Source organism: Oncorhynchus tshawytscha, linkage group LG30, assembly GCF_018296145.1.
Source record: "Oncorhynchus tshawytscha isolate Ot180627B linkage group LG30, Otsh_v2.0, whole genome shotgun sequence".
Lineage (NCBI taxonomy): Eukaryota > Metazoa > Chordata > Actinopteri > Salmoniformes > Salmonidae > Oncorhynchus > Oncorhynchus tshawytscha.
This window is the reverse complement of record NC_056458.1, coordinates 37,341,542-37,368,565: the sequence shown is the minus strand read 5'-3', so window position 1 is coordinate 37,368,565 and position 27,024 is coordinate 37,341,542. Positions and strand designations below refer to the sequence as shown.

Genomic DNA, 27,024 nt, shown 5'->3' with positions numbered 1-27,024 from the left:
ATGTTCCCATTTTTGTAATAGTCAGCAAAAAGTGTCTCTTGATTTTCCATAAGGAGCTTCATTTTGTAATCTTTTCTTGCCTTATCATTCTTTACATGCACAGGGTACTGTATTTTAATTACCTCAGAACAGCGGGAGGGAGCTTCTAAGGCCTCTCCATTTGGTTGGGGTAGACTGTGTGACTCTCCTGCCATTGTTGGGCTAATGGGCTTTGACACCTCTCACTTGACACATCAGTGCTAGTTGAAGCTGTATCAAGCTTGGCAGAATTATGTTAGAATTCAGTCTTTATAAAGTAATGTTGTGTATTTTTCTTCTTGGCTTTTGGAAATAAAATATAGTTTCAGACTAAACATTACTCACTCAGTTCCAGGTTGGATGGTGTTTTCAGGTTTCTGTTGTTTTCCAGAGAATTTGCTGTATAGAGTAATACATCTTGGTAGTTGTGAACCTTCCAGGTAATTCCGTCCAAAATCAGGTTGTAGGTTTTAAGTTTTGATTTGAAGTAGGGGTTATGTTGAAGAGGGTAGAATCCAGTATGTGTTCCTGACAAAAAATCCAAGTTTATCTAACTCCTAATCTATCTTTTTTTAAGAAAATGCTGAAAAATGCAGGAGCTCATCTGATCCTGACCTTTGCTCTCCCTCTATCTCTCCCTCTATCTCTCTCTTTCTCTCTCTTTCTTTCTCTCTCTCTGTCTCTGTCTCTGTTGTAGCAGCAGCACCGTAGCTGTAGCAGCAGCACCATAGCTGTAGCAGCACCATAGCTGTAGCAGCAGCACCGTAGCTGTAGCAGCAGCACCGTTGCTGTAGCAGCAGCAGCACCGTTGCTGTAGCAGCAGCAGCACCGTTGCTGTAGCAGCAGCAGCACCGTTGCTGTAGCAGCAGCACCGTAGCTGTAGCAGCAGCACCGTAACTGTAGCAGCAGCACTGTAGCAGTAGCAGCAGCACTGTAGCAGCAGCACTGTAGCTGTAGCAGCAGCACTGTAGCTGTAGCAGCAGCAGCAGCACTGTAGCTGTAGCAGCAGCACTGTAGCTGTAGCAGCAGCAGCACTGTAGCTGCAGCAGCAGCAGCACTGTAGCAGCAGCACTGTAGCAGCAGCACTGTAACTGTAGCAGCAGCACTGTAGCAGCAGCACTGTAACTGTAGCAGCAGCACTGTAGCTGTAGCAGCAGCACTGTAGCTGTAGCAGCAGCACCGTAGCAGCAGCAGTCTGTTTCTGCTCTCTTGACTCCTTATGGAGTTGTCATGAGAATCATGTTTGGCATGACAGTGGAGTAGGCAAAAGCACTAACAGATCTGGGACCAGTCTACAAAAGTAGTGTACTACATAGGGAATATAGGGTGCCATTTGGGTCACAGCCCTCATCGTCCTGCATCTTGGTGCAGCGTGGTCAGGACTGCATTTACCCACTTTCCTGTCCCATGCTGTCACTTCTCAATTTACATCCATCTTCATAATGTAGAGAATGATGAAGGTGAGTGAGACCAGGTTAGTCAGTCAGACCCATTGAAATAGTCACACAAATAGTGTCGTTAAGTGCCCTTTTATGGGACTCTGACACTGGCACTACCATGGAAACAAGGCTCATTAGCAAAGAGGGAACGACAACTTGTACTTAAAAAAAACGTCAACTGCTATTGTCCTCCTTCACGGTTCACCTCCCAGCAGCACTGGGCCATGAAAACACTCTGTAACAGGAAACAGAAATGAGTGTTGTAATTGGACAAGGTCAGGTAGCAGTCCTTGGTTCCAAAAGGTTTTCTCACATTGTTTAGTGAGAAGAACATTATGCATATCTAAATGTTGTCTTATTCATACTTATTGAACATCAACACCCTGGATGGGAACATGCAGACTGTCCAGTTACAGTGGGACACATTACATTGCTGAGTTGAACAGAGTTCTGTTCTGTGGATGGCGCTCCCTTTCTCTCTCTCTGTCTCTCTGTCGCTCTGTCTCTCTCTCTGTCGCTCTGTCTTTGTCTCTCTGTCTCTTGCTGTCTCTCTCTCTCTCTCTCTCTCTCTAGTGTGATTAGCAATCCCTCTCAGCCTCTCATCCCCTCGCTTCCCATGTCATCACTAAGATAACTAAAATCACTAAGATGTCATCACTAGATTGGAGTTAATGAGAACCCTGCTCGCTACGAAAACATAACTCACATCCCAGCCTGCCTGGGTTTACATCCTCAGTCAGCTAAGAGGTGTGTGTGTGTGTGTGTTTTCTCCCCTGATGGTACTGATGTTAATAGCTGTAGGTCATTGCAGTGCCCTTTCCCTGGCCGTTAATGCTGTGTACAGGGGATGGTACAGGATGGGGACGCACTGTCCTACTGTCCTCATTATTATACACACCTGACAAGCCTCTGCCTGGGCGTCGCTCGTCCTCACGCTCGTCCTAAACCCTACACACACACACACACACACACACACACAGTTTGATATAAGAGAGGCAGGGAAAGATGAGAAAGAAGAGTAGAGGGAGAGAGGGAATGGGGTGAAAGGAGAGATGGATGGGGAAAGGGGGAGAGAGGGAATGGAGTGAAAGGAGAGATGGATTGGGAAAGGGGGGAGGGAGAGAGGGAATGGGGTGAAAGGAGAGATGGATGGGGAAAGGGGGGGGAGGGAGGGAGGGAATGGGGTGAAAGGAGAGATGGATGGAGAGGGAATGGGGTGAAAGGGGAGATGGATGGGGAGGGAGAGAGGGAATGGGGTGAAAGGGGAGATGGATGGGGAAAGGGGAGGGAGAGAGGGAATGGGGGAAAGGAGAGATGGATGGGGGAGGGAGAAAGAATGGGGTGAAAGGATAGATAGATGGATGGAGAGAGGGAATGGGGTGAAAGGAGAGATGGATGGGGAAGGGAGGCGAGAGAGGGAATGGGTGAAAGGAGAGATGAAAGGGGGAGGGAGAGATGGGATGGGGGGAAAGGAGAGATGGATGGGGGAGGGAGAAAGAATGGGGTGAAAGGATAGATAGATGGATGGAGAGAGGGAATGGGGTGAAAGGAGAGATGGATGGGGAAGGGAGAGCGAGAGAGGGAATGGGTGAAAGGAGAGATGAAAGGGGAGGGAGAGATGGGATGGGTGAAAGGAGAGATGGATGGGGAAAGGGGGAGGGAGAGGGAATGGGGTGAAAGGAGAGATGGATGGGGGAGGGAGAGGGAATGGGGTGAAAAGAGATGTATGGGGAAAGGGGGAGGGAGCGAAAGAATGGGGTGAAAGGAGAGATGAAAGGGGGAGGGAGAGATGGGATGGGGTGAAAGGAGAGATGGATGGGGGAGGGAGAGAGGGAATGGGTGAAAGGAGAGATGGATGGGGAAAGGGGGAGGGAGAGGGGGAATGGGGTGAAAGGAGAGATGGAAGGGGGAGGGAGAGGGAATGGGGTGAAAGGAGAGATGGATGGAGAGAGGGAATGGGGTGAATGGAGAGATGGATGGGGAAAGGGGAGGGAGAGGGAATGGGGTGAAAGGAGAGATGGAAGGGGGAGGGAGAGGGAATGGGGTTAAAGGAGAGATGGATGGAGAGAGGGAATGGGGTGAATGGAGAGATGGATGGGGAAAGGGGGAGGGAGAGGGAATGGGGTGAATGGAGAGATGGATGGGGAAAGGGGGAGGGAGAGAGGGAATGGGGGAAAGGAGAGATGGATGGGGAAAGGGGGAGGAGAGAGGGAATGGAGTGAAAGGAGAGATGGATGGGGAAAGGGGGGAGGGAGAGAGGGCATGGGGGAAAGGAGAGATGGATGGGGAATGGGGAGGGAGAGAGGGAATGGGGGAAAGGAGAGATGGATGGGGAAAGGGGGAGGGAGAGAGGGAATGGGGTGAAAGGAGAGAGGGATGGGGAAAGGGGGAGGGAAAGCGAGAGGAGTGGACATTAAAACCAGGGACCTTGTAATTCTGTTTCCCTGACATTAATTAGCTGTGGTTGGTTTGTTTAAACACAGGGCAGTAAAAATGAATCACTCCATTCCTGTGTGGGCTGGTTCCAGACATAAGCGGTCTCACTCTGGTCTCAACTTAAAACCACTAAAATGTTTTGCCTGCTTGGTGGACAGAAACCAAATGTCGCTTAAGGTCCCCAAAAGGCTAGAGGTGGGCCTGCCTCTGCTGCTGGGTGTTGGAGAGAGAACAGGAGATCATCCTGACTGTCCTCCCCCAGCTTTGGTCTGCTGAAGGAGAGGAGTGTTCATCTTGGCCTCGACTGACTGTTTGAGAGAGACACACACACACACACACACACACACACACATTTTCTCTTTGCTCTCTCTGTCCCACACACACACTGTCACACACACTCCCTACATTGCATTATCTATTTGTGCTGGCAGACACCCTTGTCGGCCAAGGCAATTTTCACTCGGCTGTCTGCCTGGGTTTTTACATATGGCCTTTTCATATACTGTACAGCCCAGAACTTTTTGGGGTCTCGCTCTCTCTCTCGGGGTCTCGCTCTCTCTCTCTCAGCCTCTCGCTCTCTCTCTCAGCCTCTCGCTCTCTCTCTCAGCCTCTCGCTCTCTCTCTCAGCCTCTCGCTCTCTCTCTCAGCCTCTCGTGTGCTCTCTCAGCCTGTCGCTTTCTCTCTCAGCCTCTCGCTCTCTCTCTCTCTCTGAGCCTCTCGCTCGCTCTTTCTGCTTCTCGCTCGCTCTTTCTGCTTCTCGCTCGCTCTCTCAGCCTCTCGCTCTCTCTCTCAGCCTCTCGCTCTCTCTCTCAGCCTCTCGCTCTCTCTTTCTGCTTCCCGCTCTCTCTCAGCCTCTCGTGCGCTCTCTCAGCCTCTCGCTCTCTCTTTTAGCCTCTCACGCGCTCCCTCAGCCTTTCGCTCTTTCTCTCTGCTTTTCGCTCTCTCTCTCTGCTTCTCGCTCTCTCTCAGCCTCTCGCTCTCTCTTTTAGCCTCTCACGCGCTCCCTCAGCCTCTCGCTCTCTCTCTGCTTCTCTCTCTCTCACTCTGCTTCTCGCTCTCTCTCTCTGCTTCTCGCTCTCTCTCTCTGCTTCTCGCTCTCTCTCTCAGCCTCTCGCTCTCTCTCTCTCAGCCTCTCGCTCTCTCTCTCTCAGCCTCTCGCTCTCTCTCTCTCAGCCTCTCGCTCTCTCTCTCTCAGCCTCTCGCTCTCTCTCTCTCAGCCTCTCGCTCTCTCTCTCTCAGCCTCTCGCTCTCTCTCTCTCAGCCTCTCGCTCTCTCAGCCTCTCGCTCTCTCTCTCTGAGCCTCTCGCTCGCTCTTTCTGCTTCTCGCTCGCTCTTTCTGCTTCTCGCTCGCTCTTTCTGCTTCTCGCTCTCTCTCTCAGCCTCTCGCTCTCTCTCTCAGCCTCTCGCTCTCTCTCTCAGCCTCTCGCTCTCTCTCTCAGCCTGTCGCTCTCTCTCTCAGCCTCTCGCTCTCTCTCTCTGAGCCTCTCGTGCGCTCTCTCAGCCTCTCACGCGCTCCCTCAGCCTTTCGCTCTTTCTCTCTGCTTCTCGCTCTCTCTCTCTGCTTCTCGCTCTCTCTCAGCCTCTCGCTCTCTCTTTTAGCCTCTCACGCGCTCTCTCAGCCTCTCGCTCTCTCTCTCTGACTCTCGCTCTCTCTCACTCAGCCTCTCGCTCTCTCTCTCTCAGCCTCTCGCTCTCTCTCTCTCAGCCTCTCGCTCTCTCTCAGCCTCTCGCTCTCTCTCTCTGACTCTCGCTCTCTCTCTCTCAGCCTCTCGCTCTCTCTCTCTCAGCCTCTCGCTCTCTCTTTTAGCCTCTCACGCGCTCCCTCAGCCTTTCGCTCTTTCTCTCTGCTTTTCGCTCTCTCTCTCTCAGCCTCTCGCTCTCTCTCAGCCTCTCGCTCTCTCTCAGCCTCTCGCTCTCTCTCTCTGACTCTCGCTCTCTCTCTCTCAGCCTCTCGCTCTCTCTCTCTCAGCCTCTCGCTCTCTCTTTGAGCCTCTCACGCGCTCCCTCAGCCTCTCGCTCTCTCTCTCTGCTTCTCGCTCTCTCTCTCTGCTTCTCGCTCTCTCTCTCTGCTTCTCGCTCTCTCTCTGCTTCTCGCTCTCTCTCTCTGCTTCTCGCTCTCTCTCTCTCAGCCTCTCGCTCTCTCTCTCTCAGCCTCTCGCTCTCTCTCTCTCAGCCTCTCGCTCTCTCTCTCTCAGCCTCTCGCTCTCTCTCTCTCAGCCTCTCGCTCTCTCTCTCTCAGCCTCTCGCTCTCTCTCTCTCAGCCTCTCGCTCTCTCTCTCTCAGCCTCTCGCTCTCTCTCTCTCAGCCTCTTGCTCTCAGCCTCTCTCAGCCTCTCGCTCTCAGCCTCTCTCAGCCTCTCGCTCTCAGCCTCTCTCGCCTCTCGCTCTCTCTCTCTCAGCCTCTCGCTCTCTCTCTCAGCCTCTCGCTCTCTCTCTCAGCCTCTCGCTCTCTCTCTCAGCCTCTCGTGTGCTCTCTCAGCCTGTCGCTCTCTCTCTCAGCCTCTCGCTCTCTCTCTGAGCCTCTCGCTCGCTCTTTCTGCTTCTCGCTCGCTCTCTCTGCTTCTCGCTCTCTCTCTCAGCCTCTCGCTCTCTCTCTCTCAGCCTCTCGCTCTCTCTCTCTCAGCCTCTCGCTCTCTCTCTCTCAGCCTCTCGCTCTCTCTCTCAGCCTCTCGCTCTCTCTCTCTCAGCCTCGCTCTCTCTCTCTCAGCCTCTCGCTCTCTCTCTCAGCCTCTCGCTCTCTCTCTCTCAGCCTCTCGCGTGCTCTCTCAGCCTGTCGCTCTCTCTCTCTCAGCCTCTCGCTCTCTCTCTCTCAGCCTCTCGCTCTCTCTCTCTGAGCCTCTCGCTCTCTCTTTCTGCTTCCCGCTCTCTCTCAGCCTCTCGTGCGCTCTCTCAGCCTCTCGCTCTCTCTTTTAGCCTCTCACGCGCTCCCTCAGCCTTTCGCTCTTTCTCTCTGCTTCTCGCTCTCTCTCTCTGCTTCTCGCTCTCTGTCAGCCTCTCGCTCTCTCTTTTAGCCTCTCACGCGCTCCCTCAGCCTCTCGCTCTCTCTCTCTGCTTCTCTCTCTCTCACTCAGCCTCTCGCTCTCTCTCACTCAGCCTCTCGCTCTCTCTCTCTCAGCCTCTCGCCCTCTCTCTCTCAGCCTCTCGCCCTCTCTCTCTCAGCCTCTCGCTCTCTCTCTCTCTCAGCCTCTCGCTCTCTCTCTCTCAGCCTCTCGCTCTCTCTCTCTCAGCCTCTCGCTCTCTCTCTCTCAGCCTCTCGCTCTCTCTCTCTCAGCCTCGCTCTCTCTCTCAGCCTCTCGCTCTCTCTCTCTCAGCCTCTCGCTCTCTCTCTCTCAGCCTCTCGCTCTCTCTCTCTCTCAGCCTCTCGCTCTCTCTCTCTCAGCCTCTCGCTCTCTCTCTCTCAGCCTCTCGCTCTCTCTCTCTCAGCCTCTCGTGCGCTCTCTCTGCTTCTCGCTCTCTCTCTCTGCCTCTCTCTGCCTCTCACTCTCTCGCTCTCTCTCTCAGCCTCTCGCTCTCTCTCTCTGAGCCTCTCGCTCTCTCTTTCTGCTTCTCGCTCTCTCTCTCTGCTTCTCGCTCTCTCTCTCTGCTTCTCGCTCTCTCTCTCTGCTTCTCGCTCTCTCTCTCTGCTTCTCGCTCTCTCTCTCAGCTTCTCGCTCTCTCTCTCAGCCTCTCGCTCTCTCTCTCAGCCTCTCGCTCTTTCTCTCAGCCTCTCACGCGCTCTCTCAGCCTCTCTCTCTCTCTCAGCCTCTCATGCGCTCCCTCAGCCTCTCGCTCTCTCTCTCAGCCTCTCACGTGCTCTCTCAGCCTCTCATGTGCTCTCTCAGCCTCTCACGTGCTCCCTCAGCCTCTCACGTGCTCCCTCAGCCTCTCACGCGCTCTTTCTCTGCTTCTCGCTCTCTCTCTGCTTCTCGCTCTCTCTCTGCTTCTCGCTCTCTCTCTGCTTCTCGCTCTCTTTCTCTGCTTCTCGCTCGCTCTCTCTCTCTCAATTGAATTCAAGGGGCTTTATTGGCATGGGAATCATATTTTAACACTGCAAAAGTATGTGAAGTAGATAATATACAAAAGTGAAATAAACAATAAAAATGAACAGTAAACATTACCAAAAGAATAAAGACATTACAAATGTCATATTATGTATATATACGGTGTTGTAACGATGTGCAAATGATTAAAGTACAAAAGGGAAAATAAATAAGCATAAATATGGGTTGTATTTACAATGGTGTTTCTTCTTCACTGGTTGCCCCTTTCTTGTGGCAACAGGTCACAAATATTGCTGCTGTGATGGCACACTGTGGTATTTCACCCAATAGATATGGGAGTTTATCAAAATCGGGTTTTCGAATTCTTTGTAGATCTGTGTATTCTGAGGGAAATATGTGTCTTTAATATGGTCATGCATTTGGCAGGAGGTTAGGAAATGCAGCTCAGTTTCCATCTCATTTTGTGGGCAGTGTGCACATAGCCTGTCTTCTCTTGAGAGCCAGGTCTGCCTACGGTGGCCTTTCTCTGTACATAGTCTGTACATAGTCAAAGCTTTCCTTAAGTGTGGGTCACTCACAGTGGTCAGGTATTCTGCCACTGTGTACTCTGTTTTTTTGTTAATTCTTTCCAATGTGTCAAGTAATTATCTTTTTGTTTTCTCATGATTTGGTTGGGTCTAATTGTGTTGCTCTCCTGGGGCTCTGTGGGGTCTGTTTGTGAACAGAGCCCCAGAACCAGCTTGCTTAGGGGACTCTTCTCCAGGTTCATCTCTCTGTAGGTGATGGCTTTGTTATGTAAGGCTTGGGAACCGCTTCCTTTTATGTGGTTGTAGAATTTAACTTCTCTTTTCTGGATGTTGATAATTAGCGGGTATCGGCCTAATTCTGCTCTGCATGCATTATTTGGTGTTTTACGTTGTACACAGAGGATATTTTTGCAGAATTCTGCATGCAGAGACTCAATTTGGTGTTTGTCCCATTTTGTGAATTCTTGGTTGGTGAGCAGACCCCAGACCTCACTACCATGATGGGAAATGGGTTCTGTAACTGATTAAAGTATTTTAGCCAGATCCTAATTGGTATGTTGAATTTTATGTTCCTTTTGATGGCATAGAATTCCCTTCTTGCCTTGTCCCTCAGATCGTTCACAGCTTTGTGGAAGTTACCTGTGGTGCTGATGTTTAGGCCAAGGTATGTATCATTTTTTGTGTGTTCTAGGGCAACTGTGTCTAGAAGTAATTTGTAGTTGTGATCCTGGTGACTGGACCTTTTTGGAACACCATTATTTTTGTCTTTCAGAGATTTACTGTCAGGGCCCAGGTCTGACAGAATCTGTGCAGAATTCTGCTGCTGTAGACCCTCCTTGGTTGGTCTCTCTCTCTATCTCTCTTTCTCGCTCTCTCTCGCTCTCTCTCTTTCTCGCCCTTGCTCTCAATTCAATTCAATTCAAGGGCTTTATTGGCATGGGAAACATGTGTTAACATTGCCAAAGCAAGTGAGGTAGATAATATATAAAGTGAATATATAAAGTGAAATAAACAATAAAAATTAACAGTAAACATTACACATACAGAAGTTTCAAAACAATAAAGACATTACAAATGTCATATTATATATATATATATATATATATACAGTGTTTTAACAATGTACAAATGGTTAAGGTAGACAAGGGAAAATAAATTAGCATAAATATGGGTTGTATTTACAATGGTGTTTTGTTCTTCACTGGTTGCCCTTTTCTCGTGGCAACAGGTCACATCTTGCTGCTGTGATGGCACACTGTGGAATTTCACCCAGTAGATTTGGGAGTTTATCAAAATTGGATTTGTTTTCAAATTCTTTGTGGATCTGTGTAATCTGAGGGAAATATGTCTCTCTAATATGGTCATACATTGGGCAGGAGGTTAGGAAGTGCAGCTCAGTTTCCACCTCATTTTGTGGGCAGTGAGCACAGCCTGTCTTCTCTTGAGAGCCATGTCTGCCTACGGCGGCCTTTCTCAATAGCAAGGCTATGCTCACTGAGTCTGTACATAGTCAAAGCTTTCCTTAATTTTGGGTCAGTCACAGTGGTCAGGTATTCTGCCGCTGTGTACTCTCTGTGTAGGGCCAAATAGCATTCTAGTTTGCTATGTTTTTTTGTTAATTAAGTAATTATCTTTTTGTTTTCTCATGATTTGGTTGGGTCTAATTGTGCTGATGTCCTGGGGCTCTGTAGGGTGTGTTTGTGTTTGTGAACAGAGCCCAAGGACCAGCTTGCTTAGGGGACTCTTCTCCAGGTTCATCTCTCTGTAGGTGATGGCTTTGTTATGGAAGGTTTGGGAATCGCTTCCTTTTAGGTGGTTATAGAATTTAACGGCTCTTTTCTGGATTTTGATAATTAGTGGGTATCGGCCTAATTCTGCTCTGCATGCATTATTTGGTGTTCTACGTTGTACACGGAGGATATTTTTGCAGAATTCTGCGTGCAGAGTCTCAATTTGGTGTTTGTCCCATTTTGTGAAGTCTTGGTTGGGGGGTCTGTACAGCTGGGGAAGATGGGTTGGATATACGGTTGTAAAAGTGGTGATGTTTTGTGTCATGGGGTAGAGTGCAAGGTGAGAACACAGTACAGGGGATATTTGTTTTTAAAAGGGGGGTGGTGGTAGTCAGGTGTTAATGAAATGAGGATGTATCATTAAAGAAAGTCAAAGTCTCGCTCTACCTAACCCCTACCTAATACTACCTAACCCTTACCCAATACTACCTAACCACTACCTAACCCCTACCTAATACTACCTAACCCTTACCTAATACTACCTAACCCTTACCTAATACTACCTAACCCTTACCTAATACTACCTAACCCTTACCTAATACTACCTAACCCTTACCTAATACTACCTAACCCTTACCTAATACTACCTAACCCTTACCTAATACTACCTAACCCTTACCCAATACTACCTAACCACTACCTAACCCCTACCTAATTCTACCTAACCACTAGCTAACCCCTACCTAATACTACCTAACCCTTACCTAATACTACCTAACCCTTACCTAATACTACCTAACCCCTACCTAATACTACCTAACCCCTACCTAATACTACCTAACCCCTACCTAATACTACCTAACCCCTACCTAATACTACCTAACCCCTACCTAATACTACCTAACACTACCCTACCAGTACCTAATACTACCTAACCACTACCTAATACTACCTAACCACTACCTAACCCTTACCTAATACTACCTAACCCTTACCTAATACTACCTAACCCTTACCTAATACTACCTAACCCTTACCCAATACTACCTAACCACTACCTAACCCTTACCTAATACTACCTAACCACTACCTAACCCCTACCTAATACTACCTAACCCTTACCTAATACTACCTAACCCTTACCTAATACTACCTAACCCCTACCTAATACTACCTAACCCCTACCTAATACTACCTAACCCCTACCTAATACTACCTAATACTACCTACCTACCTAATACTACCTAACCACTACCTAACCCCTACCTAATACTACCTAACCCTACCTAATACTACCTTACCTAATACTACCTACTACCTAACCCTTACCCAATACTACCTAACCCTACCCTACCTACCTACCTAATACTACTACCTAACCCTACCTATACTACCTAACCCCAATACTACCTAACCCTTACTAATACTACCTAATACTACCTAACCCCTACCTATACTACCTAACCCTACCTAACCTAACTACCTAAACCCCTACCTAATACTACCTAACCCTTACCTAATACTACCTAACCCTTACCTACTACCTAACCCCTACCTACTAACCCCTACCTAATACTACCTAACCCCTACCTAATACTACCTAACCCCTACCTAATACTACCTAACCCCTACCTAACTACCTAACCCCTACCTAATACTACCTAACACTACCCTACCAGTACCTAATACTACCTAACCCTACCTATGCTACCTAACCCTACCTAACCACTACCTAACCCTTACCTAATACTACCTAACCCTTACCTAATACTACCTAACCCTTACCTAATACTACCTAACCCTTACCCAATACTACCTAACCACTACCTAATTCTACCTAACCCTTACCTAATACTACCTAACCACTACCTAACCCCTACCTAATACTACCTAACCCTTACCTAATACTACCTAACCCTTACCTAATACTACCTAACCCCTACCTAATACTACCTAACCCCTACCTAATACTACCTAACCCCTACCTAATACTACCTACTAACAACCCTACTGTCATACCTAATGTACTAGCCTAACCAAGATACTACCTAACCCCTACCTAATACTACCTAACCCTGAGATACCTAAGTACTACCTTAAAGTGGCCCAAGTGACTACCTCAACCCATGATTAAAGTGGCTGGAGTAGAGTCAGTGTCTGACCTAACCCTGTTTTAGTCTGATGGCCTTGAATACTACCTAACCCTTTGATGCACCCTGAATACTACCTAACCCGGGTGGTTACCCAATACTACCTAACCCCTACCTAATACTACCTAACCCCTACCTACGGTTGATACTACCCTAACCCTCTACATCTGTAGAAGTTTGTAGTGCTAGCCGAATTTCTTCAGCCCCTGAGGTTACCTAATACTGCCTAACCCAGTTTTACCTAATACTACCTAACCCTTACCTGAATACTCACCTAAGGTTACCTTGTGGGGCCCCAGTGTTGAGGATCAGCGGGGAGGAATACTACCTCACCACCTGGGGCGGCCCGTCAGGAACTACTATGGGTGTTGAATGCCGAATCGACTACCTAATACTACCTAACCCCTACCTAATACTACCTAACCCTTACTCAATACTACCTTACCCCTACCTAATACTACCTAACCCTTACCTAATACTACACTAACCCATACCTGATACTACCAGTACCTAATACTACCCTACCAGTACCTAATACTACCTAACCCCTACCTAATACTACCTAACCCTTACTAGGAATACTACCTAACCGGGGTACCTAACCCCTACCAATACTACCTAACCCCTGATACTACCTACCTAATACTACCTAACCCCTACCTAATACTACCTAACCCTTACCCTACCTAACCACTACCTACCTACCTACTACCTAACCCTTACCTAATACTACCTAACCCTTACCTGATACTACCTAATACTACCCTACCAGTACCTAATACTACCTAACCCCTACCTAATACTACCTAACCCTTACCCAATACTACCTAACCACTACCTAACCCCTACCTATACTACCTAACCCTTACCTAATACTACCTAACCCCTACCTAATACTACCTAACCCTTACTCAATACTACCTTACCCTTACCTAATACTACCTAACCCTTACCTAATACTACCTAACCCTTACCTGATACTACCTAATACTACCCTACCAGTACCTAATACTACCTAACCCCTACCTAATACTACCTAACCCTTACCCAATACTACCTAACCACTACCTAACCCCTACCTAATACTACCTAACCCTTACCTAATACTACCTAACCCCTACCTAATACTACCTAACCCCTACCTAATATTACCTAACCCTTACCTAATATTACCTAACCCTTACCTAATATTACCTAACCCTTACCTAATATTACCTAACCCTTACCCAATACTACCTAATACTACCTAACCCCTACCTAATACTACCTAACCCCTACCTAATACTACCTAACCCTTACCTAATACTACCTAACCCTTACCTAATACTACCTAACCCTTACCTAATACTACCTAACCACTACCTAATACTACCTAACCCCTACCTAATACTACCTAACCCTACCTAATACTACCTAACCCCTACCTACTACCTAATACCTACCTAACCCTTACCTAATACTACCTAACCCCTAACCCTAATACTACCTAACCCTTACCTAATACTACCTAACCCTTACCTAATACTACCTAACCCTTACCTAATACTACCTAACCCTTACCTAATACTACCTAACCACTACCTAACCCCTACCTAATACTACCTAACCCTTACCTAATACTACCTAACCCTTACCTAATACTACCTAACCCTTACCTAATACTACCTAACCCCTACCCAATACTACCTAACCCCTACCTAATACTACCTAACCACTACTTAACCACTACGGATGGGGAGGATTGTGTAGTGAATGTGTAGTTTATGTACTACTCAAGATACACAGGAAAGTGTTCAGTAGGAAAACAGTAGTGTTTCCCATAGTAATCAGGTAGAGATGTTTACTACTTGATGTTGGTAGTAAATAAGTAGTCATTATTTTTCGGCTCTGCACGGTGCCGTGGGCCTGTGGCTGATGTCCTTGAGTATTTTTATTCATGGGGTTGGGGATCTGTGCTTATTATGGGACGGATAACATCAGTGCTGCTCCGCAGGCCTTCGGCAGGGCACAGGCTTGAGTCTCTCTGAAGACACTGTGCGTCCCAAATGGTTCTGTTTTTAGTGTACTACAGTGTCCAGAGCCCTATGACCTTTGTTGGATGTTGAAATGTAAAATGCCCCTTTTTATGCTGGCTTTGTATACACAAATACTGTGTAGTGTTAATTGGAACTTTTATTTGACCACTGCCAACTGCAAAAGTACTTGTTTTGTGCTTACAATATAACTCTTAAATGAACCTAAATTAACTGCTGCATACAATGTATAGCCTGAGAGATGGTCATGTTTAGCCTAAAACCTGTCATTTCTTCTCAAATTCAAACTGCTATACAGATGCAAATGATTGTGATAATTTAACTGAATCTCTCTGTCTTTCTCTGTTGTATTGTGTCAGGTGTCAACCCTCTCTCTTTGTGTTTTCTGTCAGGTGTTCCGGACGGACTTCATCACAGCCATGAAGCTGCCAGACTCGGCCCAGCTGGGCCCCGATGACTTCTATGTGCTGTCAGACCCCTGGAGACAGGAGTGGGAGAAGGGGGTCCAGGTCCCTGCCAGCATAGACGCCATCCCAGAACCTATCGTCAGGTAGGGGCGATGCTGACTGTTTGAATATTTTGACTGCTCTAATACAGTACGACCATGGGACAACCACACTTAAAGGGATACTTCGGGATTTTGGCAATGAAGCCAGTGGCGCAGTGGTCTAAGGCACTGCATCTCAGTGTAAGATGTGTCACTACGGTCCCTGGTTCGAATCCAGGCTGTATCATATCCGGCTGTGATTGGGAGTCCTATAGGGCGGCCCACATTTGGCTCAGCGTCGTTAGGGTTTGGCCGGGATAGGCGGTCATTGTAAATTAGAATTTGTTCATAACCTCTCTGGGATATGTGGGACGGTAGCGTCCCAACTCGCCAACAGCCAGTGAAAGTGCAGGGCGCCAAATTCAAAACAACAAAAATCTCATAATTTAAATTCCTCAAGCATGCAAGTATTTCACACCATTTTAAAGATAAAATTCTCGTTAATCCAGCCACAGTGTCTCATTTCAAAAAAGCTTTACAGCGAAAGCACCACAAACGATTATGTTAGGTCACCACCAAGTCACAGAAAAACACAGCCATTTTTCCAGCCAAAGAGAGGATTCTCAAAAGGCACAATTAGAGAGAAAATGAATCACTAACCTTTTGATGATCTTTATCAGATGACACTCATAGGACTTCATTTTTACACAATATATGTATGTGGCAATCTGCCAGACACCTGGCTCATTCCCCTCTCATTTGGCCCGACCTCACAGTAGAAGCCTCAAACAAGGTTCTAAAGACTGTTGACATCTAGTGGAAGCCTTAGGGAGTGCAACATAACCAATATCCCACTGTATCTACAATAGGGGCTGAGTTTAAAAAAAATACAAGCCTCAGATTTCCCACTTCCTGGTTGGATTTTTCTCAGGTTTTCGCCTGACATATGAGTTCTGTTATACTCACAGACATCATTCAAACAGTTTTAGAAACTTCAGAGTGTTTTCTATCCAATACTCCAACTGGTCGGACGATCTGGCTCTCGGTCTTCCTCTTGGCCGTGGCCAGTTGGGGGATTGATCCTTTGGGATGAGGGTAAGTTCCAGGAGTGGGTTTGATCTGACCAGGTGACTGAACAGTCACAGTCGGGGAGGTTCTGACCAGGGAGTTCTGGATGTGGTCCCACCATGTGATGCCGTGTAGAAATCCAAACAACATGTGAGGTCCAGGGTGAGAGTCCATGACACAAACACACACACCTTTTACAGGTTTACTGGAAGTTATCTCAGCTGGAGCATGTGTTCTAGAGATTAGGTCAGGTCAGCTGGAGCATGTGTTCTAGAGATTAGGTCAGGTCAGCTGGAGCATGTGTTCTAGAGATTAGGTCAGGTCAGCTGGAGCATGTGTTCTAGAGATTAGGTCAGGTCAGCTGGAGCATGTGTTCTAGAGATTAGGTCAGGTCAGCTGGAGCATGTGTTCTAGAGATTAGGTCAGGTCAGCTGGAGCATGTGTTCTAGAGATTAGGTCAGGTCAGCTGGAGCATGTGTTCTAGAGATTAGGTCAGGTCAGCTGGAGCATGTGTTCTAGAGATTAGGTCAGGTCAGCTGGAGCATGTGTTCTAGAGATTAGGTCAGGTCAGCTGGAGCATGTGTTCTAGAGATTAGGTCAGGTCAGCTGGAGCATGTGTTCTAGAGATTAGGTCAGGTCAGCTGGAGCATGTGTTCTAGAGATTAGGTCAGGTCAGCTGCATTGTGAGAAAGAGTTAGTAGTGATCCAGAGATCACAGGATCAGAAGAGCTGCTGGGAACATGGAGATGTGGGTCGGGGTTCCTCTGACGAGGGAAACTACACAGACTGGGTTGTAGGGTAATTCCTCTCCTAGAGTGAGACTGTGACACCACCACATAGACACGGAGACAGACGGAGGGGCGGACAGAGGGACGGACACACAGGGTGTGAGGCAGGGTCACAGGCTAACAATATCAAACCTCACTGCTTTACTCTCCTACTGCTCATCATACAGGATACACCAGGCCTGGGATAGATAACATGCATATAGATATAGATACACCAGGGGCGGCAGGGTAGCCTAGTGGTTAGAGCGTTGGACTAGCAGTCGAAAGGTTGCAAGTTCAAGTCCCTGAGCTGACAAGGTACAAATCTGTCGTTCTGCCCCTGAACAGGCAGTTAACCCACTGTTCCTAGGCCGTCATTGAAAATAAGAATTTGTTCTTAACTGACTTGCTTAGTTAAATAAAAAAAATAAAAAAATAGATAACATGTAAAATATAGATACCAGGCCTGAATTTGAAAACAAACAGGATTTTGATAATCTCCTAAATCTACTAGGTGAAATACCACAATGTGCATCACAGCAGCAATATTTGTGACAAGAAAAGGTCAACCAGTGAAGAACAAACACCATTCTAAATACAACCCATATTTATGCTTATTTATTTTCCCTTTTGTACTTTAACCGTTTGTACATTGCTACAACACTGTACAGTGGGGCAAAAAAGTATTTAGTCAGCCACCAATTGTGCAAGTTCTCCCACTTAAAAAGATGAGAGAGGCCTGTAATTTTCATCATAGGTACACTTCAACTATGACAGACAAAATGAGAAAAAAAAATCCAGAAAATCACATTGTAGGATTTTTAATGAATTAATTAGCAAATTATGGTGGAAAATAAGTATTTGGTCAATAACAAAAGTTTATCTCAATACTTTGTTGTATACCCTTTGTTGGCAATGATAGAGGTCAAACGTTTTCTGTAAGTCCTCACAAGGTTTTCACACACTGTTGCTGGTATTTTGGCTCATTCCTCCATGCAGATCTCCTCTAGAGTAGTGATGTTTTGGGGCTGTTGCTGGGCAACACAGACTTTCAACTCCCTCCAAAGATTTTCTATGGGGTTGATATCTGGAGACTGGCTAGGCCACTCCAGGACATTGAAATGCTTCTTACGAAGCCACTCCTTCGTTGCCCGGGCGGTGTGTTTGGGATCATTGTCATGCTGAAAGACCCAGCCACGTTTCATCTTCAATGCCCTTGCTGATGGAAGGAGGTTTTCACTCAAAATCTCACGATACATGGCCCCATTCATTCTTTAATTTACACGGATCAGTCGTCCTGGTCCCTTTGCAGAAAAACAGCCCCAAAGCATGATGTTTCCACCCCCATGCTTCACAGTAGGTATGGTGTTCTTTGGATGCAACTCAGCATTCTTTGTCCTCCAAACACGACGAGTTGAGTTTTTACCAAAAAGTTCTATTTTGGTTTCATCTGACCATATGACATTCTCCCAATCTTCTTCTGGATCATCCAAATGCTCTCAGCAAACTTCAGACGGGCCTGGACATGTACTGGCTTAAGCAGGGGGACACGTCTGGCACTGCAGGATTTCAGTCCCTGGCGGCATGGTGTGTTACTGATGGTAGGCTTTGTTACTTTGGTCCCAGCTCTCTGCAGGTCATTCACTAGGTCCCCCCGTGTGGTTCTGGGATTTTTGCTCACCGTTCTTGTGATCATTTTGACCCCACGGGGTGAGATCTTGCGTGGAGCCCCAGATCAAGGGAGATTATCAGTGGTCTTGTATGTCTTCCATTTCCTAATAATTGCTCTAACAGTTGATTTCTTCAAACCAAGCTGCTTACCTATTGCAGATTCAGTCTTCCCAGCCTGGTGCAGGTCTACAATTTTGTTTCTGGTGTCCTTTGACAGCTCTTTGGTCTTGGCCATAGTGGAGTTTGGAGTGTGACTGTTTGAGGTTGTGGACAGGTGTCTTTTATACTGATAACAAGTTCAAACCGGTGCCATTAATACAGGTAACGAGTGGAGGACAGAGGAGCCTCTTAAAGAAGATGTTACAGGTCTGTGAGAGCCAGAAATCTTGCTTGTTTGTAGGTGACCAAATACTTATTTTCCACCATAATTTGCAAATAAATTCATTAAAAATCCTACAATGTGATTTTCTGGATTTTTTTTCTCATTTTGTCTGTCATAGTTGAAGTGTACCGATGATGAACATTACAGGCCTCTCTCATCTTTTTAAGTGGGAGAACTTGCACAATTGGTGTATGACTAAATACTTTCTTGCCCCACTGTATATATATATATAATATGACATTTGTAATGTCTTTATTCTTTTGGAACTTCTGTATATTATCTACCTCACTTGCTTTGTCAATGTTAACATATGTTTCCCATGCCAATAAAGTCCCTTGAATTGAAATTGATTTAGAGAGAGAGATAGATATAGAGAGATAGATAAGGAGAGTAATAGGTGACTGTGGATATATGTACAAATTACAACGAGTTTGCCTTGATCGATTTGATTGATTTAGAATGTGTGGAGATGGAGTGATACATAGCTCAATAAAGGTAGATGAGAAGGGAGTTGATTGCTCTAAGCGGGTGGAATGTTCAAGTTGGTTAGAAAGCTTTGTCCTCCCCCCGTCTGTTCTCTCTGCTCCTGCCTCAGGCTTAGACAGCTAGCTTTAAAATAAATAATGACATCATCTTCCAAAAATTGTGGAAAAGAGAAACTGCAGGGCCTGTCTGGCTCAGCTAGCCTGGTGTTCTTTCTCTCTCTGGGCTTGCTGTCCTCCTCTTACCCTCTGCCTTGCGGTCTCTCTCGCTCTCTCGCTCTCTCGCTCTCGGTCTCTGTATCTCGGTCTCTGTCTGTCTGTACAAGCTTACTGTGCTACGGCGGTTTCAGCTAAATGCTTTATGGTTGCAGAGAAATACGGTGAGACTGCTGGGTCATTGTGTTTGTGCTCCTCTCTCCCCTTTCTCTTTTCATGGAAGATAACCAACACCGCACTACAGGGGGGGGGGGCAAGTGCAAGTAATTAGCTGTTGCATAACAGTCTCATTTGGTAGACAGAGAATGACAAATTGGCACGGTCTCTTTATCCTCAGTCCCCCTTGAAGCACTGGGGACAGAAATAATTACATGTATGAGACTCTCTCCTTTTCTCCAAACAAGATAAGATGAGATAAGGTTTGACACCGCAGCATCAGGCATTTTTCTTTCTGTTTCGACTGTGGTGACAGCGAACTGGAAACCATCATACTTCGAAGACTTTGTCTTTGGTTTGGCCCGAGAGTGGAAGACTTCCTGACCACGAACATGGCTTAGGGACTGAGAGTGGAAGACTTCCTGACCACGAACATGGCTTAGGGACTGAGAGGGGAAGACTTCCTGACCACGAACATGGCTTAGGGACTGAGAGGGGAAGACTTCCTGACCACGAACATGGCTTAGGGACTGAGAGTGGAAGACTTCCTGACCACGAACATGGCTTAGGGACTGAGAGGGGAAGACTTCCTGACCATGAACATGGCTTAGGGACTGAGAGGGGAAGACTTCCTGACCACGAACATGGCTTAGGGACTGAGAGGGAAGACTTCCTGACCATGTACATGGCTTAGGGACTGAGAGGGGAAGACTTCCTGGACATGGCTTAGGGACCGAGAGGGGAAGACTTCCTGACCATGTACATGGCTTATAGGGACTGAGAGGGGAAGACTTCCTGACCATGTACATGGCTTATAGGGACTGAGAGGGGAAGACTTCCTGACCATGTACATGGCTTATAGGGACTGAGAGGGGAAGACTTCCTGACCATGTACATGGCTTATAGGGACTGAGAGGGGAAGACTTCCTGACCATGTACATGGCTTAGGGACTGAGAGGGGAAGACTTCCTGACCATGTACATGGCTTAGGGACTGAGAGGGGAAGACTTCCTGACCATGTACATGGCTTAGGGACTGAGAGGGGAAGACTTCCTGACCATGTACATGGCTTAGGGACTGAGAGGGGAAGACTTCCTGACCATGTACATGGCTTAGGGACTGTGAGAAGAGAGGATAGTAAAACAGAAGCTGAGAGAGAGACTGTTGGGCTTGGTGGACCGCAGGTGGGAGAAGGAAGTTTAGAGAGCAGAGCCTTGGCCCAGGAAACTAACAGTGGCTCTCCAGGGATTGGGAACAACCTCCGCCCAGTCCTAGAGGCTGTCCCAAATATCATCCTATTCCCTATAATGTACTACTTTTGACCAGGGCCCTGTTCAGAAGAAGTGCATTATATAGGCAATAGGGTGCCATTTGGCTGCATCCTCTCCCAGCAGACCAGGAAGTCACAGTACGCTACTTTATGTCCACTTCAACAACTGGGAACTCCCCAAACTCTTCCCATCCATTCAAGACTCCTTCCATGAGGATTATTGACATAAAGAGGCCAGCTCCTGTTACGCCCCCAGCCAAGGATGAGTATGGGTCAAGGAGGTTTTAAGAACCCACTGTTCATTACCAGACTGACTGGTGCTGCTGTCTGGCTGCCTGTGCTGCCATGGGTTCAAGACTGACTGATTTGAGCTTGGCTTGCTGCTCTAGCTGACCTAACCGGGTTCAGCTTGGTAATGGTATCTCTGGCCGCAGCCAAGCCTGCAGTCTGTCTAACCACGGTGACTCTGCCTGGGCCTGTGGTCTAGCGGTGTCTGCAGAGATCCAGAGCAGACCCTTGCAAATACTTTTGAGTGTTTGCTTTAGCCTGTGGCAGATGGTTGGGGGTTGCACTTTTGGGACTATTCTATTGGTTCGATATGTGCCAGGAAGCACAGTCAAGCTCTGCTATAGTATTATGAATATTTTGAATAGTATCTGAACTGAGGTGTGGTCTCCAGTGCTCCAGAGCTGCAGTAAAGGCCAGGCTTGGTTAGAGTCCAGGCATACGGTATGGCTGTTATGCTCTCTCAGCAGGGTGGCTGGATGGAGGGGTGAAATCACTTACAGGCCCGGTTTCCCATTACTCTCTCCTGTTAACCATTTCACAGGGATGCCCTCTCCTTGCATTGTCTCATCTATGCCTTGGTGAACTCTGGCCCAATCCCAAATCGACTCTTGCTCGTACTCCATATGCACAGAAAAGATTTTACGCAATATGGACAAAAATATGCTCAGGTTTGGATTCTGTGGTGAATTTTATATGAGCCGGTAACTCATCAGTGTGTTAGTAGAGCTCCCCGTAGTGGCACATCAGCTCTGTGAGTTGAAGACTTGTTAGTTAAACATGAGATGAAATCCATGCAAGCTGTGCTTGGAATAAGTACATGGATCACTGGAAGTCATTTGTATTCTACCCTAAAGCACAACAGCGATTGTGTGTGTAAGCTGTCCCCAGGGCTGAGCGTGTGTGTGTGTGTGGGGGGGGTGCGCTTCTGTGTGTTTTACAGTAGGAATCCCTTGGCCGGTATGTGTGTGTGTGTGTGTGGGGGGGTGGTGTATGTATGTACAGTGCCTTGCGAAAGTATTCGGCCCCCTTGAACTTTGCGACCTTTTGCCACATTTCAGGCTTCAAACATAAAGATATAAAACTGTATTTTTTTGTGAAGAATCAACAACAAGTGGGACACAATCATGAAGTGGAACGACATTTATTGGATATTTCAAACTTTTTTAACAAATCAAAAACTGAAAAATTGGGCGTGCAAAATTATTCAGCCCCCTTAAGTTAATACTTTGTAGCGCAGATTCTCGATTGGATTCAGGTCTGGACTTTGACTTGGCCTTTATAACACCTGGATATGTTTATTTTTGAACCATTCCATTGTAGATTTTGCTTTATGTTTTGGATCATTGTCTTGTTGGAAGACAAATCTCCGTCCCAGTCTCAGGTCTTTTGCAGACTCCATCAGGTTTTCTTCCAGAATGGTCCTGTATTTGGCTCCATCCATCTTCCCATCAATTTTAACCATCTTCCCTGTCCCTGCTGAAGAAAAGCAGGCCCAAACCATGATGCTGCCACCACCATGTTTGACAGTGGGGATGGTGTGTTCAGGGTGATGAGCTGTGTTGCTTTTACGCCAAACATAACGTTTTGCATTGTTGCCAAAAAGTTCAATTTTGGTTTCATCTGACCAGAGCACCTTCTTCCACATGTTTGGTGTGTCTCCCAGGTGGCTTGTGGCAAACTTTAAACAACACTTTTTATGGATATCTTTAAGAAATGGCTTTCTTCTTGCCACTCTTCCATAAAGGCCAGATTTGTGCAATATACGACTGATTGTTGTCCTATGGACAGAGTCTCCCACCTCAGCTGTAGATCTCTGCAGTTCATCCAGAGTGATCATGGGCCTCTTGGCTGCATCTCTGATCAGTCTTCTCCTTGTATGAGCTGAAAGTTTAGAGGGACGGCCAGGTCTTGGTAGATTTGCAGTGGTCTGATACTCCTTCCATTTCAATATTATCGCTTGCACAGTGCTCCTTGGGATGTTTAAAGCTTGGGAAATCTTTTTGTATCCAAATCCGGCTTTAAACTTCTTCACAACAGTATCTCGGACCTGCCTGGTGTGTTCCTTGTTCTTCATGATGCTCTCTGCGCTTTTAACGGACCTCTGAGACTATCACAGTGCAGGTGCATTTATACAGAGACTTGATTACACACAGGTGGATTGTATGTATCATCATTAGTCATTTAGGTCAACATTGGATCATTCAGAGATCCTCACTGAACTTCTGGAGAGAGTTTGCTGCACTGAAAGTAAAGGGGCTGAATAATTTTGCACGCCCAATTTTTCAGTTTTTGATTTGTTAAAAAAGTTTGAAATATCCAATAAATGTCGTTCCACTTCATGATTGTGTCCCACTTGTTGTTGATTCTTCACAAAAAATACAGTTTTATATCTTTGTTTGAAGCCTGAAATGTGGCAAAAGGTCGCAAAGTTCAAGGGGGCCGAATACTTTCGCAAGGCAATGTGTGTGTGTGTGTGTGTGTGTGTGTGTGTGTGTGTGTGTGTGTGTGTGTGTGTGTGGGGGGTTTTACAGTAGGAATCCTTGGGCGGTATGTGTGTGTGTGTGTGTGGGGGGTTTACAGTTGGAATCCTTGGGCGGTATGTGGTTGTGTGTTAGTTCTCCCCTGGATATGGGATGTTTGCCTGAGTGGAATTGCGTGTGCGTGTATATAAGGGTTGGACAGTAACTAGATGTTCATACTGTTTCTGTATCATACCGGGGTGTTACAGTATTACCGCTGTAACCATCAAATCAAATTTTATTTGTCACATACACATGGTTAGCAGATGTTAATGCGAGTGTAGCGAAATGCTTGTGCTTCTAGTTCCGACAATGCAGTAATAACGAACAAGTAATCTAACTAACAATTCCAAAAAAAAACTACTGTCTTATACACAGTGTAAGGGGATAAAGAATATGTACATAAGGATATATGAATGAGTGATGGTACAGAGCAGCATAGGCAAGATACAGTAGATGATATCGAGTACAGTATATACATATGAGATGAGTATGTAAACCAAGTGGCATAGTTAAAGTGGCTAGTGATGCATGTATTACATAAGGATGCAGTCGATGATATAGAGTACAGTATCTACGTATGCATATGAGATGAATAATGTAGGGTAAGTAACATTATATAAGGTAGCATTGTTTAAAGTGGCTAGTGATATATTTACATCATTTCCCATCAATTCCCATGATTAAAGTGGCTGGAGTAGAGTCAGTGTCATTGACAGTGTGTTGGCAGTAGCCACTCAATGTTAGTGGTAGCTGTTTAACAGTCTGATGGCCTTGAGATAGAAGCTGTTTTTCAGTCTCTCGGTCCCAGCTTTGATGCACCTGTACTGACCTCGCCTTCTGGATGACAGCGGGGTGAACAGGCAGTGGCTCGGGTGGTTGATGTCCTTGATGATCTTTATGGCCTTCCTGTAGCATCGGGTGGTGTAGGTGTCCTGGAGGGCAGGTAGTTTGCCCCCGGTGATGCGTTGTGCAGACCTCACTACCCTCTGGAGAGCCTTACGGTTGAGGGCGGTGCAGTTGCCATACCAGGCGGTGATACAGCCCGCCAGGATGCTCTCGATTGTGCATCTGTAGAAGTTTGTGAGTGCTTTTGGTGACAAGCCGAATTTCTTCAGCCTCCTGAGGTTGAAGAGGCGCTGCTGCGCCTTCCTCACGATGCTGTCTGTGTGAGTGGACCAATTCAGTTTGTCTGTGATGTGTATGCCGAGGAACTTAAAACTTGCTACCCTCTCCACTACTGTTCCATCGATGTGGATGGGGGGTGTTCCCTCTGCTGTTTCCTGAAGTCCACAATCATCTCCTTAGTTTTGTTGACGTTGAGTGTGAGGTTATTTTCCTGACACCACACTCCGAGGGCCCTCACCTCCTCCCTGTAGGCCGTCTCGTCGTTGTTGGTAATCAAGCCTACCACTGTTGTGTCGTCCGCAAACTTGATGATTGAGTTGGAGGCGTGCGTGGCCACGCAGTCGTGGGTGAACAGGGAGTACAGGAGAGGGCTCAGAACGCACCCTTGTGGGGCCCCAGTGTTGAGGATCAGCGGGGAGGAGATGTTGTTGCCTACCCTCACCACCTGGGGCGGCCCGTCAGGAAGTCCAGTACCCAGTTGCACAGGGCGGGGTCGAGACCCAGGGTCTCGAGCTTGATGACGAGCTTGGAGGGTACTATGGTGTTGAATGCCGAGCTGTAGTCGATGAACAGCATTCTCACATAGGTATTCCTCTTGTCCAGATGGGTTAGGGCAGTGTGCAGTGTGGTTGAGATTGCATCGTCTGTGGACCTATTTGGGCGGTAAGCAAATTGGAGTGGGTCAAGGGTGTCAGGTAGGGTGGAGGTGATATGGTCCTTGACTAGTCTCTCAAAGCACTTCATGATGACGGATGTGAGTGCTACGGGGCGGTAGTCGTTTAGCTCAGTTACCTTAGCTTTCTTGGGAACAGGAACAATGGTGGCCCTCTTGAAGCATGTGGGAACAGCAGACTGGTATAGGGATTGGTTGAATATGTCCGTAAACACACCGGCCAGCTGGTCTGCGCATGCTCTGAGGGCGCGGCTGGGGATGCCGTCTGGGCCTGCAGCCTTGCGAGGGTTAACACGTTTAAATGTCTTACTCACTTCGGCTGCAGTGAAGGAGAGACCGCATGTTTTCGTTGCAGGCCGTGTCAGTGGCACTGTATTGTCCTCAAAGCGGGCAAAAAAGTTATTTAGTCTGCCTGGGAGCAAGACATCCTGGTCCGTGACTGGGCTGGGTTTCTTCCTGTAGTCCGTGATTGACTGTAGACCCTGCCACATGCCTCTTGTGTCTGAGCCGTTGAATTGAGATTCTACTTTGTCTCTGTACTGGCGCTTAGCTTGTTTGATAGCCTTGCGGAGGAATAGCTGCACTGTTTGTATTCAGTCATGTTACCAGACACCTTGCCCTGATTAAAAGCAGTGGTTCGCGCCTTCAGTTCCACACGAATGCTGCCATCAATCCACGGTTTCTGGTTAGGGAATGTTTTAATCGTTGCTATGGGAACGACATCTTCAACGCACGTTCTAATGAACTCGCACACCGTATCAGCGTATTCGTCAATGTTGTTGTCTGACGCAATACGAAACATCTCCCAGTCCACGTGATGGAAGCAGTCTTGGAGTGTGGAGTCAGCTTGGTCGGACCAGCGTTGGACAGACCTCAGCGTGGGAGCTTCTTGTTTTAGTTTCTGTCTGTAGGCAGGGATCAACAAAATGGAGTCGTGGTCAGCTTTTCCAAAAGGGGGCGGGGCAGGGCCTTATATGCGTCGCGGAAGTTAGAGTAAAAATGATCCAAGGTCTTTCCACCCCTGGTTGCGCAATCGATATGCTGATAAAATTTAGGGAGTCTTGTTTTCAGATTAGCCTTGTTAAAATCCCCAGCTACAATGAATGCAGCCTCCGGATAAATCGTTTCCAGTTTGCAGAGAGTTAAATAAAGTTCGTTCAGAGCCATCGATGTGTCTGCTTGGGGGGGATATATACGGCTGTGACTATAATCGAAGAGAATTCTCTTGGTAGATAATGCGGTCTACATTTGATTGTGAGGAATTCTAAATCAGGTGAACAGAAGGATTTGAGTTCCTGTATGTTTCTTTCATCACACCATGTCACGTTGGCCATAAGGCATACGCCCCCGCCCCTCTTCTTACCAGAAAGATGTTCGTTTCTGTCGGCGCGATGCGTGGAGAAACCCGCTGGCTGCACCGCTTCGGATTGCGTTTCTCCAGTTAGCCATGTTTCCGTGAAGCAGAGAACATTACAGTCTCTGATGTCCCTCTGGAATGCTACCCTTGCTCGAATTTCATCAACCTTGTTGTCAAGAGACTGGACATTGGCAAGAAGAATGCTAGGGAGTGGTGCACGATGTGCCCGTCTCCGGAGTCTGACCAGA

General features: G+C 47.1%; 1 protein-coding gene across 5 annotated transcripts in view; it reads left to right on the top strand.

Annotated features, from left to right (window-relative positions):
- Nucleotides 1-27,024, top strand: part of LOC112246533 (protein Jade-1-like) — a 225,215-nt gene that overhangs the window by 52,536 nt on the left and 145,655 nt on the right. For 4 of the 5 annotated variants that reach the window (XM_042309073.1, XM_042309074.1, XM_042309071.1 and 1 more), the window contains one exon: nt 14,705-14,862. In XM_042309073.1, the coding sequence (XP_042165007.1) occupies nt 14,705-14,862 (158 nt within the window). Of the gene's footprint in view, nt 1-9,025; nt 9,064-14,704; nt 14,863-27,024 lie in introns of those variants that run through there. The other variant, XM_042309075.1, reaches the window with a different exon arrangement.